This window comes from Sminthopsis crassicaudata, chromosome 2 (assembly GCF_048593235.1).
Source record: "Sminthopsis crassicaudata isolate SCR6 chromosome 2, ASM4859323v1, whole genome shotgun sequence".
Classification (NCBI taxonomy): Eukaryota; Metazoa; Chordata; class Mammalia; order Dasyuromorphia; family Dasyuridae; genus Sminthopsis; species Sminthopsis crassicaudata.
Genome location: NC_133618.1, coordinates 511,547,067 through 511,568,139, shown reverse-complemented (window position 1 = coordinate 511,568,139; position 21,073 = coordinate 511,547,067). Strand labels below are relative to the sequence as shown.

Here is a 21,073-nt window from a genome sequence, read left to right as displayed (position 1 = left end):
TACCTATTATTTTTAAAGGACTTAGTACAGTGCCTAATGCAGTAAGTACTATGTAAAGGCTTATTTCTCCTTCTTTGAAGCTGATAAAAATAAATATATAGGTATGTTTGCATATTGGTATGATTTAATATGACCCCATTCTAACTAGAAATTAATTTACAAAGAGAACTCAGCAATAGAGTTGGATAGGACTTTGGAATGAAGAGAATGACCCAATGAAAGATTCCTAGTTGACTGCCCATTTTTGCAAACTATTTTACGTCTAAGAGTTTCTGTAGCCATTCAGGATAGAATAATTTAAATTTTGACTATTAGTTAAACAAGTATATAGTAGGTTCCTACTATATGTATAGCATTTCTAAGATTTTTAAAGAATACAGATTTACATAACAGAATCTCTGACCTCTGGGAGCATACAGTTTGGTTTGAGTGATAAGACCTTACACATGAAACAATTAGAGAATAATATAAAATGGCATATACATATGACAGAAAATCAAATTAGTTAATTAAATATTCAAGGATCCAAAAGCATAGAATAGGATCATAAGCCAATTGGCTTATCACCTCTTAGGATCATAAGCCAGTTGGCTGAAGTTATAGAGAAAACTTGCCAGATCTTGAAAAATTAGATTCTTTTTTTGTTATCTTTAGACTGGTCATTTCTTAAGGATTTTACTAGAAAAGATTCTGATATAGACTTTTCTTCTATCCATTTGACCTATTCCTTTGGCTTCCTAACCCATTCTGTGCCTTACTCTTATGTCATAAGGAGCTGTTTAAGGCTTATGAGTTCCTTCCAGGCTTCTTTCACCAGACTTGGTGAGGCTATAGCTTAAAAGGAAACAAATAGGAAGTATTTACTTTTTAAATAATTAAATTTTCTATCTGTAACAATGAATATTCTTTAGACTATTCATTTGACTTACTTCCCTATACTTGGCCATCTCCCCTTCTCTTTGACACCAGAAATGAAGATGATGGATCTGTCCCAAGAGAGATGATGATTAGTTAGTACTTTTTTGAGATTTTATTGCTGATAGGAGGAGGCAAAATTGTCTCAATAATAGAATAGCCTAATGACAAAATAGGAAGAAATCTAGTCCTGGAATGACCTCTACACACATACACTCATTTCTCTCTGTCTCTCTCCCTCTCTTCCCCCCCTTCTCTCCCTCTCTGTCTTTTTGTCTTTCTCTCTTTCTCTTTACTTCCCTTTCTCTCCCTTTTTCTCTTTCCCTCTCTCCTTCTCTTCCTCCCTTCCTTCCCATAATAGAAGAGGAGTTTGAGGTGCTTACATAATTCTTTACCCTTCTTTGTTAGTCCCTTGGTTATACTAACTGGAGACATGAGGGGTCATGATCTGGGATTGGGAAGTAGTGCCTTAAGAATCTAAGGACCTGATTTATGCTCTCTTTGGACTCAGTATCTTATACTTAAATGTCTAAGAGTATGTGTTATGAATAACATAAATTACAGTGTAGAATTGTCAAAATAAGTACTACTCTATTTTACATTATAATGCGTATGGTTAGAGAAAGCATGGCAAAATGAATGGGATACCATCCATGCAGTAAGACCCAGGAATAAATTTACCTCTAATTATAAAGGGATTATAACTCATTTAACTTCTCAGTATCCCAGGAAACTTCCCTCCCCCCCCCCAGGTAATTGGAGTTAAGTGACTTGCCCAGGGTCACACAGCTAGGAAGTGTTACCTGTCTGAGGTCAAAATTGAACTCAGGTCCTCCTGACTTCAGGGCTGGTACTCTATTAACTATGTAACCTAGCTGCCCCACAGGAAACTCTTTATAAGACTAAATGCCACAGATTAGGTACCAATTGCAAAAGTGAGTGATCTCCCCTGTGTTCATTCATTTGCCTCTACTTGTTGAATCTACATTCTTCCCATTGCTTTCACTTACATTTATCACCTCTTTCCTGAATTACTACAATTGTCTCCTATTTGGTCTCCCTGCTTCTAGTGTTTTTCCTCTCTAATCCATCCTCCACTCAGCTACCAGAGCGATATTCCTAAAACACAGGTCTGTTGTTTCCTAGTGTTAAGATAAAATCCAAACTCTTTTTTTATGTCATTTTCCCCAGCAGAAGGTAAGCTCCTTAAGGGGAAAGACTGTTTAACTTCTGCACAGAGCTTAAAAGTTTTAGATGCTTAAAAAGTCTTGTTCAACAAATTAAAATAATATACAAGATAGAATGTATGCAACACATAACTAAAATACAAGGTAGATTATGAGTGGGAAAACTTGTGAACAAATATGGTGTCATGTGTGAATTTATAAACGGACATAGTACATTTTGGTGGGAAGAATCAAAAAACCTTGGCAGGGAAGATAGTATTTTAGTTTGACCTTGAATTATGGGAATTTAAGTAGAGAAGGTATAAATTATAATGAATTGAGTCACAGAAATAAAATCTACTCAGGGAACAGTAATTTAGCTAGATTGTAGGATGGTGAATAAGTCAGTGAATAAAAAAGCATTTATTAGACACTTATTATGTGCCAAACACTTTCACTATGGTATAAATAATAAAATAATGTCTGCCTCAAGGAGCTTACATTCCAATAGGCAGTATGATGTGATGGATGGAGTCAGGACAACTTGAATTCCAAATCTAGCTTGTGTAACCACAGGCAAGTCACTTACTGTCCCAGTACTCTAAGCAGCATATTTCTATATTTGGTATAAGGAGTTTTATTTCTTGGAGTCTTCTTCACTATTTTGTATGCCCTCTTCAAAAAAAAAAAAATTTTTTTTTTAAAGCAAGATCACAGAAGATGCTATATGCTGTATGCCAACCTTAGTGATTTAGACTTTATTTTCTCAATGGTATTTCATTTTTCCAAATACGTGTAAAGATAGTTTTCAACATTCATTTTTATAGGATTTTATGTTCCAAATATTTTTTCCCTCCTTTCTTTAATCCCCTCCCCCCAAGGCCGAAAGCAATCTGATATAGGTTATACATAAGCTATGTCACAATTGATCATCATATAATCTTGCTGTTACTGTATATAGTGTTGTAGTTCTGCTCATTTTATTCAGAATTAGTTGTCTTTCCAGGCTTTCCTGAAATCGTCCTGCCTATTATTCCAATTAATATTCCATTATATTTATATACCATAACTTATTCAGCCATTTCCCAGTTGATGGGCATCCACTCAATTTCTAATTCCTTGCCATCACAAAAAGGATTGCTACAAACATTTTTGCACATGTGGGTCCTTTCTCCTCTTATGATCTCTTTGTGATAGAAACCTAGTAGAGTTATTGCTGAATTAAACGACATGCATGGTTTTGTAGTCTTTTGGGCATAGTTCCAAATTGCTCTCCAAAATGGTTGAAGCATTTCACAACTCCACCAACAATATAGTAGGGTCCCAGTTTTCCCATTTCCCCTTAAACAATTATCTTATCCTGTCATCTTAGCCAATCTGATAGGTGTAATAGGTACCTCAGAGTTGTCTTAATTTGCATTTCTCTAATCAATAGTGACAGTACCTTTTTTCATAAGACTATAAATGGCTTTACTTTCTTCATCTAAAGATTGTCTGTTCATATCCTTTGACCATTTATCAATTGGGAAATGTCTTGCATTGTTATAAAATTGACTCATTTCTCTATATATTTTAGAAATGAGGCCTTTAGCAGAAACACTGACTGTAAAAATTGTTTCCCAGCTTGTTGCTTCCCTTCTAATCTTGATTGCATTATTTTGTTTGTGCAAAATCTTTTTAATTTAATGTTCAATCAAACTTATATATTTTGCATTTTGTAATGTTCTCTAGTTCTTCTTTGGCCATAAATTTCTCCAAAGATCTGACGGACTGTCCCATGTTCTCCTGATTTGCTTATATTATCACCCATTATGCCTAAAGCACAAACTCATTTCAATCTCATCTTGGTATAGGTTGTGAGATGTTGGTCTATGCCTTGTTTCTGCTATACTGTTGTCCAATTTTCCCAGCAATTTTTGCCAAATAGTGAGTTCTTGTCCCAGAACTTGGAGTCTCTGTGTTTACCAAACAGTAGTCATTGACTATTGTTGTGCTTTATATTATAGGCAGTGGAGTCCCACTGAAGATTTTTAAGCAAGAAAAAATGATTCTGTGAAAACAATAGATTTATGGTTAGAAGACCTGGGTTCAGGCCTTGAAGGCTTTGCCACTCACTACCAGTATAACTTTGGGCAGTCAATCAACAAGAATATATAAAGTTTTTACTAAGTAATGAATCAGTTAACAAACATTTATTCAAGAGATTACTGGGAATGCAAGACAGTGAAACAACCCTGGGCTTATATTCTAATGGAAACTTGTGCATATAAGTATTTACAAAAGGAATACTAAGTAATTTGGATTGAGAGTGCACTAGCATTTGGGAATAGGTGTTAGTAATGGTTTGATATAGAAAGTTTTGAGTGTTGAAACCAAGTATTTCAAGAGGTTGAGGTGAGAAGGGAAATTCAAATCACCTCACCTATCTGTAGTTTGATTATCTCAATTGTAAAATGAAGGGATTTTCTGAGGCTCCTTTCAGCTTTAACTATGATGAAAGGTATGCTTTAGAAAGAGTAGTCTAGAGCAGCTAGATGGCACAGTGGATAGAACACCAGAGTCTGTTCAGATACTTAACACTTAGTAGCTTTGTGACTCTGGGCAAGTCATTTATTCCCATTTCTTTGTGTGGGGAGGGGGGAGGAAATAATCTGGTTGTATTGGATAGTTTAGATCATATAGAGAGATCTGAATCAAGAAACTAATTAGAAAGAAGATAGGGAAGATGTAGGAAGGAACAGAACTAGAGTAGTGACAATAAGAACGAAAAGTGGATGAATTAAATTCATTTCAACAATGTTAAGGACCTATTCAATTGATAAACAATAATTAATGAAGTTATTAGTCTGTGCCTAGTACTGTGCTACACAAAGGAGATACAAAAGCAAAAACAATTTCTGTTCTCAAGGAATTCATGCTAATGAGACCACATGCAAACAGCATGTTACACATAGTGCAACAAGGTATAGAGTATAAATGAGAATTAATCCAAAAGGGAAAACACAATCGTTGAAGAGTCTGGGAAAGGCCTCTTTTACAAGGTAGAATTTGACCTGAATATTGAAATAAGTCAGGAGATAGATATGAGGAGGAAGAACATTCCAGGCAGAAGGATAGTCACTTTTGAAAAGGCAAGGAGTGAGGGATCAAAATGTCATGTGGGAGGAATAGCAAGAAGGTAAGTGTTACTGTATTGTAAAGTGGAGGGAGAGGTTGGGAAGGGTCAAGTATAAAAATAATGGAAAAATAGAAAAAAGCTAGATTGCAAAGACTGTTAAAAGCCAGGGAATTTTATATTTGATTCTTGAGATAATAGGATACCACTGGTATTTATTAAGAGAAAAGAGGCAAAGTCAGACTTGCCTTTAGAAAGATCACTTTGGTAAGTAGTTTAAGTATTGAGGTAATGAGAACCTACACCAGAATGGTAGCTGTATGAGTTTGGAAAATAACTGAACATTGACTAAAGATGTGTAGAAATATGACTGTTATGCATTGGATATGTGGAGTGAGAGAACCAAGAATGACCCCAAGAATGTGATCCAAGATGATTAGGAGGATATTGGTGCCATTAATGGTAATAGGGAAGCTGGGAAGAGGAGAGTTGAGGAAGGGGGAGGTTTGGTTTTATACATATTGAGTTTGAGACATATATGAAACATGCAGTTTGAGATGCCCACTAGACAGTTGGAGTTTAGAATGAAGGCTAGGGAGGAATTAAGGCTAAAAAAATAGATCTGAGAATCATTCGCATGGAGCTGATAATGTAATCCTTGAGAGCTGATGAGATTATTGATAAGATTGTATAGGAGGAGGGCTCAGGACTAAAGCTTGGAGGATACTCTTGGTTAGTGGATTTGACTTGGATGAAAATCCATCAAAGACTGAGAGAGCTTGTCAAACATAGGAAGAAAATCTGTTCTGATTTTCTGATACAGAGATTAAAATGAATCTTTGCCTTCAAAGAGCTCACATACAAAATAATACAAATAGTAATACATTACAAAATTGTGATAGTTCAATCTCCAAAACTGATGATGAGCCTATATTTTAGGAGGTAAGGAGATAGTGAAAGTATTAAGAGTTTAGGATTTTGAGCCTGAGTGATTTGAGAGAATTGAGGAGCAATCAACATGAATAGATATTGGTGTTTCAGAGGTTCTTAATGTTAGGCATAATAATGCTGAGATGGAACTAGGAAGAAAGAAAGGAAACAAATGCCTACTATATGCTAAAACAACCCTAGAACATAGGTGCAATTATTATTCCCATTTTACAGTTGAGAAAACGAGGCAGACAGACTAGGCCTAGCACTCAATATATTGCACCACCTAGCTGTGAGGCCTTTAAACCAGTTGATTGGTACTCTAATGTGTAAAAGAAGAACATAATTGATTTTTTACAGGAAATCTGTACTGTTTTGGACTGTAATTTCTGGTGACATAACCTGGTTGGGCGAGTGAAGTGTTAACTGATATGTAAACACCTGAGACCTGTTTTTCTGTCATCCTGTGGTTGACCAAAGTGTCACTAGTTGAAAGGTTTTGCCGAAGGAGAAGCACACTGCTTTGCTTGACTGATGGGTTCTGCTCTTAGTAGGGACTAAAGTGTTTGCTGCATTGAATTGTGTTGGAAGCACACGGAGTAGAGGTGAGGAAGTGGGAAGCGGAGAAGTGTTTTTGATGGGTGACCGGGTGTCTGGGCTGTCTCCCTGTTTCCAGGACACTGCAGAGGAAGGGTTGGGGGCTTTCATTGGTGCAGCCCAGCACTTTGGCTGGTGACAGAGAGGCCGGAACCTCCGAGTAAGGGCTGCCACTGCAGCAAGGGGGCTGACTCACTCCGTAGGGAGGGGAGCCCTGGGTCAAGGACCAGGGGTTTTCACTAAGCAGGTCTGGGGGGAGTGGGAGGCGAAAGAAAGGGGGGTGGATAATGTATGGAGCTGGCCGGCTCTGGCACCCGAAGGCCCCGGACCCGGAGGGGGCGCCAAGGACCCCCTTTCACCGGGGTCATCCCCTGTCCCTTTCCGAACGGAATACAGTACAGGGTCGAGGGGAATCAAGAATTGAATTCCCGGAACTTGTTTCCTGCAGGGAGAGGAGGAGGCCGCAACCCTGCTTCTTGGGCCAGTCTCTTTTCTCACGCGAACCGCAGGCTTCGCCTTGGCCCTGGAAACCGGATAGGCCTCTTCATGAGCTCTCAACCTAACCCGGTGGCAGAGGGGGAGGGGGAAGCCTCGCTAGTCCCGCCCCTCGCCTTGCTCGGTGTCGTTGTCGGTGTGCTGAGTGACGGGGGTTATCTACCAATGGGTACGAGGGGCGGGCGGGAGCAGCACGTTAGGCTGCGCTGGAGGAGGGGAACTGGTGCTGGAGAGACAGCAAGAGGGGCGAACCGGCCCCCCGCGGCCGCTGCAGGTAAAGCCGCCTCTCTGCCCTGCGGGGTGCGGCACGGCCCGGCTGCCCTTCTCCTTTCCTTTCCTTCTCTCTGTTGCTCCCTCTTTGCTGTGTTGAGCCTCACATCCGCAGCCCCCGCCCGAAGATCGCCCTCGCCCCCGGGCATCCTCCCCCTCCCTCATCTTCCTGTGCTGCTCTTCCCCGCCTCAGAGGGCACTCCCGCCGGCCCCCTACCCCAAATGCACGTCTCCCTGGCCCCTTCTCTGGGGGCCCCTCGCCAGAGCTCCCCTCCTCTCCTGCTCTGCGGCCCCGCTGGCACCACCCCTGGCTGCTTGTGCAGGTAATGTCTCAGTCCCTTTTCCTCCCCTGGCCTCGCTTCCCACTCATTGAGACCTCCACTTCCTCAGTCCTTCCCTCCCCCCAACACAGGACCTCCTTTTGGTACTTTTTCCTTGTCCCCTAAACGTTCATGGACATAACTATACATAGCATTCTTACTGCTTATTGCATTTTCCATGTTTGTTAGTATGGGCTCAAATTACAGGCTTCATCCTCTGCTTGAAGATAACACCTACAATCTGAGATTTGGGTTGTTAATGCTCTCAATTTGCAGGTGGAGAAACTGAGTCAGTGGCTTGTCCAAGCCTGATGCAAAGTGTTACAAAGGCAAGGAATGGGATTTAGTATGATCTCCACTAACCAACAGCTTATACTCTTATGGCCTCAAGTTAATTTCTCCTATTTAACTGACCCTATTTTTCTATCTTTTTTATGTTACTTATTGAGGAGTAGAAGGAAAGTGATACCTTGAGTATATGAGGTACCTCTCTTCTAGAGAGCACAAAATGTTGTATATTTTCCATTGTTGAAGGTTGTTGGATCAGAGATTTCTTGGTTAGGGATTTTTTTCCACAGTATAATACTTAGTTTAAGGGTGCTTTCCTCTTTTGACGATTCCATTTAATTTTAAACTTTGTGAATGCTCTTATGGCTTAAGGGGATTTATCATTAAGTTGATTCTTCCCAATACATAAGTGTATCCATAAATACATACGTGTGTTTGTATGTATGTATGCAAGGTGTATACACATACACATAATACCATCCAGTCCTCTTCAGGAAATCATAACAAACTTTAGAGTTTTGAAGATAAAAATGTCAAGTTAATAGAAGTAGAATAATCAATTCTCTTCTGAATTTGTGAGCAATGTTGTTTAAATGAATTTCATGATGTTTTTGAAAAGTGCATAGTAAATGTGGCATTGTCCTTTGCCTTTTTAAAGTAATCAATAAGAATAAAGAAAGACCAAAGCTGTATTCTGTTTACTTTAATGTCAAACATTTGTCTTCCAGGCATCTGGAAGTAAGTAGCCTTTCTGATTTCTTTTACCCGTCAATAAAAAGTACGAAGAAATTGAGAGGGAGATGTTTGGAGTAAAAAGTACAGGAATAAAACTGCCTTCCCTGCAATGGGACGAGTAGACTGTAACAGAACCCATCTTTTCAAAGGGACAGCTATAACTGGCTTACATAAAATATTCCTCTAGAGGTAGCAGTATTTGGAGTTTGTAGACATACAGCCCAGAACTTTGACACTAGCTGCCAGTTTGTTCCTTCAGAAGATTTTGGATGAGAATTTTTATTTATTGTCCATTTGTGTTTTGCTTTTGTTTTCCTTAATAGAAAAATGTTGGGATTATGGAAAGTGAGAGCTTGAACTTTGCATCTTGCTTTTAATCACATATAATTCTGTTTTGGACTATAATCCTAAACTCCCCCACAGCTCCTTAGTTCCCATTACTTATTATACATATTGAAATTCTGTTCAGTGCTCTATCTATTTGGACAGCAATTTCACCTAGATGGTAATCAGATACTATGTGGGTTTTCTAGTCTCTTTGAAAACCATTGGAAATTAAAGAGAAGATTGAACTATAGGTGGTTCTGAACCTTGTTGAATTTATGGAGTTGAGCTAATAGAATAGATTTCATGTGCTTCATACTGCCTAGGTAAACAAGAAAGTACAAGGAAAGAAGCTGTAGATATATGTTGGGAGCAAAATTGATAATTGAAAGAGAAGAAGAATTTGAGAATTACTGGTAGATATGAAACAAACTAGAAGGGAGAGGTAGAATAGTTGAAATAAAGTTGGAGGTTAAACTAGATAGTGGGACTGAGTAAAAAGAGAAATTTTAGTGTAATACAACACTGATCTGGAATAGTGTTGAGTTTTCTAGGCCTGGTGAGACTAGGAAAGAGGAATTTGTTGGTCTACAAACTTGTACAGGAGGTGGGGTTATAAGTTATTGAGAGAAATTTGCTTGAATGGAATGAGAATAGAGAAATTATAACACTTTAGAAATGAAGTCTCTCTCTCTCTCTTTCAAGTTGATACTAGGTAAAGAAATTATAATAAGGAATTTTGATTAAAAGACCGAGGTGATAATAATAACAGGGAAGGATATTCAAAAGATTTATGAATTGCTTTCAGTTTACAAACTTAGAGGACAGGAAACAAGTACTTTTTTTTTTTTTTGGTAGCATCCTTAAATCATACATCTTAGACTACCTCCCCCCTTACTTTATACCCATGCTCCGAGAAGTTATGTGGTTTGAATAGGGGTCACACAGCTGGACTCAGGTGGGATTTGCACTTAAGTCTTTCTGGTTCCAAGTACAATATTCTCTACATCAATCTCACTATTATCAGTTATTAATATATGCTCTTGACAAGGATGAAGATAGGGTATATTTTGTAGAGTAAATATAACCATGAAGAATAATAGAGATGAATGCTTATATAGTAATATTTACTCAATCTCTAGTCATTTTACTAAATAAGGAATATTTGATTCCATCACCCTTTGGTATCACAATTTCTTTCATTAAGTCAGTTATTAAACATTTGGATTAAATTCATTAAGTGTTGGCCAGCTACAAAATCAAGAGAATGTTGATTTGTGGAGGAGACATAAGTTTAAAGGAATGATTGAGGCAAGGTTGAGAATAACCAAAAAAAAAAATTAGATGATGAGTATACATTTCATGGAACTGAATAAGATCCTGTTGGTGAGGGAGTTTTAAATTTTGATTGACATATCAAACATGATTTTTTATATATGGTATCAAGCCATTCCTATACTTTTACATAACCTGAATTATACAAAAGACTAGATAAACAGAGAATATATAGTAATTTATAGGGGAAATATTTAAGGAAACATTATTGAAGGTAAATCCCTTGTTGTGTTAAGTTTTTTTTGTTTTTTGTTTTTTTTAAACACTTTCTGTGTCATTTTCCCCATCTGATGCCCCTATCTTTTGAAACTGTTATGGGACTAGTTACTATATAATACCTTGGAGACAGGGGAGTAAACATTCAATTATTACAGAACAGGACCTTCTTGTAACTTTCTCTGATACATTGCTGTCTTTGTATCTCCAATACTTTACTAAGTTCCTGGGATTGTCATGTAAAAGGAACAGATTTTCTCATTTTCATTTGTAATTGTCAGATAGAATTTAGCCAATGTTGGCCCAGATTTTTTTTCAATTTCACTTTGCCAGTAGTTTCAAAAAATGTTATGGCCCTATAATGAATTAAAGAAGTATATTTAATTGCCCTTTGTAAAGCAGATCTATTCTAACAAATATTATTTTGTACAGAGTATAGGAAGTTCCCTGATATTTCATTTGTATAATCCCATTTATCTCTTAGAATAGAAAACATTTTTTTTTAATTTTAGAAAGGTCTCAAAGACTGAGGACCTACCATCATTATTTAGGGAATCTAGGCCAAATAAATTAAGCTCATCAGACAAGTGGGAAACTAGACTAGATTTGGAGACTGGCCATGGGTTCAAATTTAGATTCTGTTGCTTCCTGTTTTCTTGTGTAAGTCTTTTCATTTCTTTGCAGCCTCAGTTTTCCTCAGCTTATTGATATAAGGGAATTGACCCAGAAGATTTTTGTGGCTTCTCCTTGCTCTGTATTTATGAATCCCAAATGGAATCTTCTATCCTGGGAAAAGTGGTTCATATTCAGGAAATTCTAGAGAAGGAAGGAAGAAGTAGATCTTGAAATTGCTGAAAGTTTAGAGAATCCCATTTGTCTCAACTTGTGCAGTATATTTAATTGAAAGTACATTTGTGGCTTGAAAGATAGCAAGAAATCTTAATCGATACAAAGAAATTTATTAAATGGAATGTATCAAAAACATTTTCATCTACACTCATTGAAATTTCTAGTGGTATAGCATTAACTTTGCCAGTTTTAAGACCACAAAACAATAAATGTTTTGAGTCTTAATCTCTAACTAGCACTGGGAATTGTGGAAATATGTGAATAGAAGCAAAACGAGCTTGTTAGTGGGAAGAAAGATAGAGGAGGTTAGGGGCAAAGAACCACAGGGAAGGAGAAATTGGATTGACATTTATTTTGAAACAAAGCTATGATTAGATCTTTTTTTTTTTTTTTTTCTTTTTGTCATGTCTCCTCTCCCCAGACCTCTTATTTCTCCTTTTATCCTTCTGATACTACTGAGCTGGAAGGCAGGAAAAACTTTCTTACTTAAGAAGGAAGAATTTTCATTATAGTAGATTTATTACTTTCTTGCTACTTGGTTTTACCCTCCATTTTTGTTCCCACATAGGAATTCTAACATCGTCCTCTGAAGACTTAACCATCTTACTCCAAGACGGCCAAGACAACTTGACATGTGTTGGTCCCTTGTCTCTTCTGCAGAATAGCTATTCTTCCCCATTGTGTGCAGCTTTTCTTTAATAGGGGAGGGGAGGGGAGAGCCAAGATCCCCCTCCCCTTCCCTTTTTAGAACTCTGTGAATTCTTTCCACATCTCTTACCAAGAATGGCAGACCCCATCATGGACCTTTTTGATGACCCCAATTTATTTGGCCTGGACTCTTTAACTGATGACAGCTTCAACCAAGTCACACGAGATCCCATTGAAGAAGCCCTTGGGCTGCCAAGTACCCTGGACTCGTTAGATCAGATGAATCAGGATGGTGGAAGCAGTGACTTGGGAAGTTCATCATCAAGTGGCCTGCCCCCTCCAACAGAAGAAATCCCTCCTACAGATCCTCCCAAAGAATCAGCAACTCCAGCCCCAGAGTCCCTGACCTTGCATGGCTATACCACTCCACCAGTGGCCCAGGAACAACCCAACCAAACTATTTTACAGGCACCACCACCACCATCAGGACTTCTTCAGGTCTCCAAGGGTCAGGAGATCCTGAGCCAAGGAAATCCTTTTATGGGTGTCTCTGCAACAGCTGTCTCCTCCAGTGGTGGTGCAGGGCAACCCCCTCAGACAGCTCCCAAGATTGTCATCCTCAAGGCTCCACCTGGTACCTCAGTCACAGGTGCTCATGTGGCACAGATACAAGCCCAGGCCATCACCAGCACAGCACAGCCTTTAGTGGCTGGCACAGCCAATGGTGGTAAAGTCACTTTTACCAAGGTGCTAACTGGTACTCCTCTTCGACCAGGTGTCTCCATTGTTTCTGGCAATGCAGTCTTAGCCACTAAGGTCACTGGAGGCCAGGCCACAGTGCAGCGCATTGTTCAACCCAGCCGGCCAGTAAAGCAGCTGGTCCTGCAGCCGGTGAAGAGTTCTACTACAACTGGAAACCCCGGGACTGGAGCAACACCCCTGAAACCTGCTGTCACACTGACCTCAGCTCCCACTCAGGTGACTCATGTAATAGGGGAAGGTGGTGTATAATCTGATTATGGGTCAGACTCAATCTTGAGTATAAATAAGACAGCTTGTCTAAGTTCCATGTTCAGTTGTGTTTTGATTTTGTAACTTTTGTTACCTGACAGGGTAGATAGTGATAATATGGCATTAGACCCTCCCCTTCATGACTCAGTGTTCGATATTTTCCCTTCTTCCTTTTTTTACCATCTCACGGTTTTTTCACTGGGAGTTGTTGAATTGTTGAAATGTGGGTGGGGAGGAATAGTGGTGAATAGTAACATCTAAAAAAAAAATGTATGTTTGTTTTTTCTTATTGAAAAGTTGGTTAAAGATAAGCCTTCATCGTCTCATCATCAAGATTGAATTCTGTCCAATAAAATATCCTTTATCTATGTCCCTGTTATTATAAAGAAATTCTTGAGAGACTCTGAAGCAATTGAACATGGAAGGGACATGTAAATTTAGGGCCAGAAAGTTGGGTAATAGAATTAATGTATACTTTGGTTCTCAGATAATACCATAAAAATCTTCTTTTACTATTACTTGTCCTTAATAACAGGGTGAATCAAAACGCATCACTCTGGTTCTCCAGCAGCCTCAGTCAGGGGGTCCTCAAGGCCATCGGCATGTTGTGCTAGGGAGTCTGCCAGGCAAGATTGTGTTGCAGGGCAACCAGCTGGCAGCCCTGACTCAGGCCAAGAATGCCCAGGGGCAGCCTGCCAAAGTGGTGACCATCCAGCTGCAGGTGCAGCAGCCACAGCAGAAGATTCAGATTGTACAGCAGCCACCTTCAGCCCAGCAGCAGCAGCAGCAGCAACAGCCACCCTCAGCCCAGCCAGTGACCCTTTCCTCGGTACAGCCAGCCCAGATTATGGGACCAGGACAAAGCCCAGGCCAAAGACTTACAGTGCCGCTTAAAGTGGTGCTTCAGCCACAGGTAAGGGTAACTCTGTAATGGGTGGAAAGAAAAGAAAGAAAGCATGACTCCCAGAGCAGTCTGTTATTAAGTATAGAGCCCAGATTAACTTTGTTACCTTTGTCCCCCAAATACAACTAATAGAACATAATAGTGAGATAAAAGGATTAATTTGGGAAGTGGACAAATGAAGTGATAATTTATTTAGTGCTTTTGACTTGCTACAACTCATTTCTACATTTTTTTTAACCTTTTTAAAAAAAAATAACTAAAATAAAATCATCTATCTTTCATTTTAAAGATAAGGAAAAAGGACCAATGAAATGATTTTCCCAAATAGGTCAGGAATATCGATAGCAGCTACATTCTTAACTATGCCTTCTCTAATAGTCTTTGCTAGTTGTTTAATTTGCTGCTTCTAGATGAGTTATTGGGGGAGGTCAGGAATGAGAAAACAGGAAGACAGATTGAGGAGATTGAAGTTTGAATTAATGTCTTATGTTGCTTTTTATTCCTCTCAAAGTTCCACAAATAATGCCGCAAAACTTAAAATACCATAAAATGCAACAAACCCTGTTTGTTGCTGAGATGAAGATTAAACTGCCCTTCCTCTTTGCTCCAGGACTACATTTTTGACAAATATCATTGAAGCTGTGATTTATCTATCTCTGCAGGCTGGCTCTTCCCAAGGGGCCTCCTCAGGCCTGTCAGTGGTTAAAGTGTTGAGTGCCAGTGAAGTGGCAGCTCTGTCCTCTCCAGCAGCCCCTGCTCCCCACACTGGGGGAAAAGCTGGGGTGGAGGAAAACCGAAGGCTAGAACACCAGAAGAAACAAGAGAAAGCTAATAGGATAGTAGCAGAGGCCATTGCCAGAGCTCGGGCCCGAGGTGAGCAAAATATCCCACGAGTCTTAAATGAAGATGAGTTGCCCAGTGTCCGACCTGAGGAAGAAGGTGAGAAGAAGCGCAGGAAGAAGAATACTGGAGAAAGGCTCAAGGAGGAGAAGCCCAAAAAGAGCAAAGCTTCTGGTACCTCCAAGTCTAAGGGCAGGAGTAAGCTAAAGTGAGTATCTGCTGCCATTTTGAGAAGTGAGTTAATGGCAACCCTTGTCGGTTTTGGTCACCTGTAGATTGGGAATATCATCTGATAGGCAGTTTTTGCAATAAAGATTTGTGACAAGGCAGTAAAGTATTTGTATACAACATTTAATATTCCATCAGTAAACTGTGTTACCATCTTTTCATAATTCTTTCTCTTATGATACCTCTGTGAGCATGTTATATTACACCAAAGTGGGACCTCATTTTGTACAAATTTTTCCAAGATTCCTAATAGGAAGGAAGAAGCTACAAGGTGATAATGGTTCCATTCTCTCATCCCTCAACCTTTCATTCAAGTTCTATAACCTTGAGCCATACTAAAAGGAGTTATAACCTATTCTATCATTCCTATAATAATTAGAAGTCCTTTATCCCCAATTTACTACATTTCCTACTTCTCATACTTATGAGTCACATACATCAAGGAATACATCAGGGGTATAGTTTCTTCAAAATACATCGGAGATTTGTAGCTGGAGTAATAGTTGCTCAGCATCATTAAATTATTCTGAAAATATGATGTTAGCCCAAAGAATGTTATTGGGATGAGGGATGATTCCATAGCAACATTATAAATAGGCAGTGTACTGAATGGCTTTACTGTAAAGTTTCATGTGACTTTATATGTAGCTGGTTATACCATATTAAAGATTTTGCAAAACAGTAGTAGTTAAGACAGCCTTATGCAGAATATATTTTCATCACACTTTACCATTTACAAAAAATTTTCTATAACCATTAATTCATTTGATCTTCTTAACTACTTTGTGAGGGCAGGTATTAACCCAAGTTTTTAAGAATGAAGAAACTGAGTGGTACAACTAGGATTAAAATCCAAGTCTTCAGATTTGTAATTTAATATTTTTTCCATTACCAGTATTCTGCTTTTCATTCAGGATATTAAATAATGATTTGCAACTATAAAAACAACATTGACAGATTCCATGGTTTTTAATGATTTTAGAGAATTGAATTGGGCCTAATCACAAGATAATTTTTGTCTCTTTCTTACCAAGTATCCTTATCCCCTTGCATGTGTGCATATGTGCATGCGCCATCAGTTTTTACCTTTTTACAACCATCTCCTACAGACTTAACAGTTGAGTACCTATAATGATATATATCTGAGGATTCCCCAGATCCTTCACTAAAAGTGAAAATTTTTCCCTCTCCCAGCACCATCACTCCTGTGGTGAGTAAGAAGAGGAAACGTAACACTTCATCTGATAATTCTGATGTGGAAGTCATGCCTGCACAATCACCCAGGGAGGAGGAAGAAAGCAGCATTCAGGTAAAAGCTATCTTGGAAAAACTGAGCTGATAAATTTAGTGACAAAGCAAGATAAGTCCCCAAATTAAAATAATGATGTCTAAATCTAAAGGGATCCAAAGTATACATTATAAAGATTTTGTATCTCCCTAATTGCTTTTCTACAAAAATCATCTTTAGAACTCTTCTTAGATCTAATGCTGTAAAAGCAGTAAAAACTATTATTTCTCTTACTCCAGTTGCTTCAAAAATTAAAGATATAAATTAAAATAATAAGAAGAATGCAGTACTAGTTGTTAGCAATATTTTGGTTTCAGTCAAAATTACTCTCATTCTTTTCTCACTTGATCTTTTCTAGACTTCTGGATTTTTACCTCTTTAGAACAGCCACAGAGGTTTTTGGTTGTTTTTTTTTTCTTTTTCCACTTGAAGATAAATATTTTGAAGACCAGAAGAATGATGGATCGGTCCCTTTGTTAGCTTACAGCTAGCATTACATTTGTGTCCAACACAAATCATTACTATACATTGTATCACTATAGAATACTTCTTTCCTCTGATCTCCATTCCAATGTCTGTCTCTTCTGGTATAGTGTCTATATATCTTGTTGCGAAGATCAAATGAGCTACTATATGTGAAATGGTTTACAAACCTTAAATTGTTTTATATATAAATATCAACTAAAACCAAGTCCTTGTTGACTTTTAGATTGGAAATAACTATCACCATTTCCCAGAGTACACTCTTTTGTTTCATGGGCAGTCAGGCTTACTCCTGCAAAAGTTACCTACTTTTGCAAAGTAGGTAAATGCATTCTAGTTCGGGGGAAGGACATAAGCAATTGGAGGGTTTGTGAAAGGTTTCATACAGAAGAGAGTTATATATTAAAGGAAGGAATGGATTGTGAGAGGTAAGACTGTATTCTAGGCATGGGTGGTCAGTGCAGAGGCATGGATGTAGGAGATAAGAGAACATATATAAGGAATATATATAATATAATATATAAGGAACAGAGAGTTCTGACCTATATGAACTTATAGTCTAAGTGGTAGATAAAAGAAGAAGTAAGGTTTGGGATTATTGTGGCTTATAGAAAAAAATTGGAACTTTACTGGAATTTTTGCCAATTATTATCACTTCATCTTGAGTTGTCTAACCATTGTTGCCACTGCAGAAGAGACGATCAAACCGACAAGTAAAGCGAAAAAAATACACAGAAGATTTGGATATTAAGATCACAGATGATGAGGAGGAAGAAGAGGTAGATGTGACTGGTCCTGTAAAGCCTGAACCCATTCTGCCTGAGCCAGTTCAGGAACCTGATGGCGAGACATTGCCATCTATGCAGTTCTTTGTGGTAAGCTGACTACTTGAGCCCTTTCAGGGAGAATACTAAGAACAAGAGAGGAATTTATCCTTATTGCTCAGAATTCTCTGCTGACCACTTAAATCTCTTTTTATAGGAGAACCCCAGTGAAGAAGATGCAGCCATTGTGGACAAAGTGCTTTCTATGCGTGTGGTGAAAAAGGAGGTTAGGCCTCTATGTTTGATGTCATTCTGCATCTTTCCACTTCCAGATGTTTCACTATTGAGAGACTTTATTCATCAGGACATGTTACTAGAGTTTACCTTTAGAAAGGTAGCAGACATGGATTGGTCAAAAATTAGAAAGAAAATAACTGCATTGGCTTCTCCAACTTATCAAGCTGAGGTAGAAAAAGGATGTAGAAATTTATTTAAAGGACAAGCTAGGAGCATGCTATTGTTGTCATGATAGGAAACCAACTCTTTCCCATCCTGGATTGATAGTGCACAATAAGAGGATTAGACATGTTGTATCCCAGGGTTTGCTGACAAGAGTTCTGCCTATACTACTGTCTTTCTACTCAGGTTACTTATACCTTCGGAATCCAATTCTTAACGTGCAACAAGAAAATTGGATTTACACACATATATTGTATCTAGGTTATACTGTAACATATTTAATATGTATAGGATTGCCTGTCATCTAGGGAAGGTAGTAGAGGGAAGAAAGGGAAAATTTGGAAAAATGAATACAAGGGATAATGTTATTAAAAAAAAATAAATTACTCATGCATATGTACTGTCAAAAAAAATTTATAATTATAAAATTAATTAAAAAAAAAAAAAAGAAGAGTTCTGCCTATGTAGTGGTCCCTATGTGGTTAAAGTTAGTTTTTCTTATTTGGGATGATAAAGAATGGGTAATTATAAAATAATGGAATTATAATTTCCTCAATTCTTTCCCCTTAGCTTCCCTCTGGACAATACACAGAAGCAGAGGAATTTTTTGTCAAGTATAAGAACTAGTAAGTATCTCATACCAAAAATAATCATCACTGAAACTCCCCATAGTCTGTCATGGGAGGGAGTGGTTCTCCTTTTTTTTGCCCACCTCCCAGCCCATATAATAAATTTGGGAAGTTCATCTGAGTTTTTCTTCTGTTAGAGAGGAGTGATGGTATCTGATAAAATACTGTCCACACGATTCAATATGACCCCAATGAATACACTTAAAATTTACACATCTCTCTAATATACTAAAATTTGCATATTGTCTCTTCTAACAATATAAGCTCCTTAAGGAATTTTTGTTTTTCTATTTTGAATGCCTCACACATACTGAAAACTTAATAAATACTTATTAATTTATTGATGATTATTGCTGCAGTCTGGATCTACTTGCTTATCTGTTTCTCTTTCCTATAGACTTAGTGTTTTGTTCTGTTTTTTCCTTCTCCAGTTCTTATCTGCACTGTGAATGGGCCACTATTTCTCAGTTAGAGAAAGACAAGAGGATCCATCAGAAACTTAAGCGGTTCAAAACCAAAATGGCTCAAATGAGACACTTCTTCCATGAGGTAATTAGGAATAGGTGCTGCCTCTTCAGTTGTTGTTTTCTCTTTTTCTGCATGATCTCTAGTGGGATCTTAATTTCTTGACATCTAATCACTGAATTTATAGTTAGGTCCTTCAAAAATACATAGCACTTTACTGAAATTTCTGGACTTTTTTTTTTTTTTTTTCACTGCTACATGTGGGTTTCTTTCCTTATTGAACTTCCCTCTACTTTGTTTTCTTATTTGTAAAATTATTCCTTATATAATATATAGAAGTGCTTTGAAGTTCTGTCAAAGAAAGATGTTGTGAAACAAAAGCCATTAATAACTATTTTCTTGTTTTACTGTGAATGAAACAAAGATCTGGTCCATTTGGGATTTGTTGTTTTTCTAAGACTTGTCATGAACTGTTACTGGTAGCTATAGACATAAGAAACTGTCTTAATATCTGAGTCTTACTTTTATTAAAATTTCTAATCCAATCTCACTGAAGCATCTTTTGACAAGATTGTTATTTTCTTCAGTGTTTATATCTAGCCTGATTAGTTAATCTTTTCACCAGGTTTATGAGTTTTAAGTCATTTTCAGCTCTCCTTTTCTGTTTGTAACAAAAGTGTGCAAAATGTTCCTCTGCCAAAGTAGGAAATTTTATGATCCTTTGCACTGTGCTCTATGCTGTGATAGCAGTAATTAGTTAATTTAATAAAAAGAAAAATCTTTGAAGTTTAGAAGAATTGGGGGGATATTATCAGAAAAGGACTGTAACTCCTAGGCAGTATAAGATTCATGTAATCATCGCAAAAAAGACTGATTTTCTGGCATGATTTAACAGATTTGTAGAAAAGAGCTGTCTTCTTACTCTTCATCTAAAGAAGTACAAGTGTGACCAAGGACATTCTGATTTCTTCATAAAGATGTTACTGACTCAAAGAAGCTAGTCCTTATATTCTGAGATGTTAATTGCAATGTGTTTACAAATCTAATTTTTATCTATTAAGTTTAATTTTATCTATTAAGTTTGCAAGGACTGAGTGTAATTCATCCACAGAGCATAGCTACATCGGCAGAACATTCCCAAACAAATAAATAGGAGACTGAACAAGTAAGTCTTAACTGGATGGTCTTGTGGTCTTATTGTTTGTGCTCATGACCAAACCAGGATGAAGAGCCCTTTAATCCAGACTATGTGGAAGTGGATAGAATATTGGATGAGTCTCACAGCATTGACAAAGACAATGGTGAGGTGAGTTGTAATGTGTAAACAGGGAAAAGAACATAATAGTGGGTTTCTTATTTATAGAACTGGTAAGCTCTTGCCTATTTTTAATTTTTTTCCAGGTAAAGGTAAAAATTTCTTAAGAAAGTAGTAGTAGGCTGAATGGCTGAGATAAGCACTGACTAAAATTGGAAGGGAAAATAGGCTAGGAGACTTAAGATTCCAAGTACTTATTTGGAAGTTTTTTGAAGTCATCTCCTTGGAATTATATTTTGGATCCATTAAATTGAATAAGAAAACTTGGTTACCTTTTTGTTGTTGTTGTCTCTTTTCTTTTTTAACAAATTTGAAATCTCATTAGTAGTTGGGGTTTTTTTTTTCTTACTCAGTTATATAACTAGCACTTTAAGCACTCTAGTTTATAGATATTAACTTATTTCGTCCTCACAACAACCTTGTGAGATAGGTACTATTAATATCCCCATCTAAATGGGGATCTAGACAACTCTGGTTGTCTCAA

General features: G+C 37.7%; 1 protein-coding gene across 4 annotated transcripts in view; it reads left to right on the top strand.

Moving 5' to 3' along the window:
- The window catches only part of CHD8 (chromodomain helicase DNA binding protein 8), a 58,102-nt gene that overhangs the window by 10,972 nt on the left and 26,057 nt on the right, over window positions 1-21,073 (top strand). For 3 of the 4 annotated variants that reach the window (XM_074294186.1, XM_074294187.1, XM_074294184.1), the window contains exons 2-10: window positions 12,124-13,181; window positions 13,750-14,127; window positions 14,781-15,166; window positions 16,381-16,495; window positions 17,650-17,832; window positions 17,939-18,007; window positions 18,751-18,806; window positions 19,241-19,358; window positions 20,497-20,580. In XM_074294186.1, the coding sequence (XP_074150287.1) occupies window positions 12,339-13,181; window positions 13,750-14,127; window positions 14,781-15,166; window positions 16,381-16,495; window positions 17,650-17,832; window positions 17,939-18,007; window positions 18,751-18,806; window positions 19,241-19,358; window positions 20,497-20,580 (2,232 nt within the window). In that variant the 5' untranslated portion in view covers window positions 12,124-12,338. Of the gene's footprint in view, window positions 1-12,123; window positions 13,182-13,749; window positions 14,128-14,780; window positions 15,167-16,380; window positions 16,496-17,649; window positions 17,833-17,938; window positions 18,008-18,750; window positions 18,807-19,240; window positions 19,359-20,496; window positions 20,581-21,073 lie in introns of those variants that run through there. The other variant, XM_074294185.1, reaches the window with a different exon arrangement.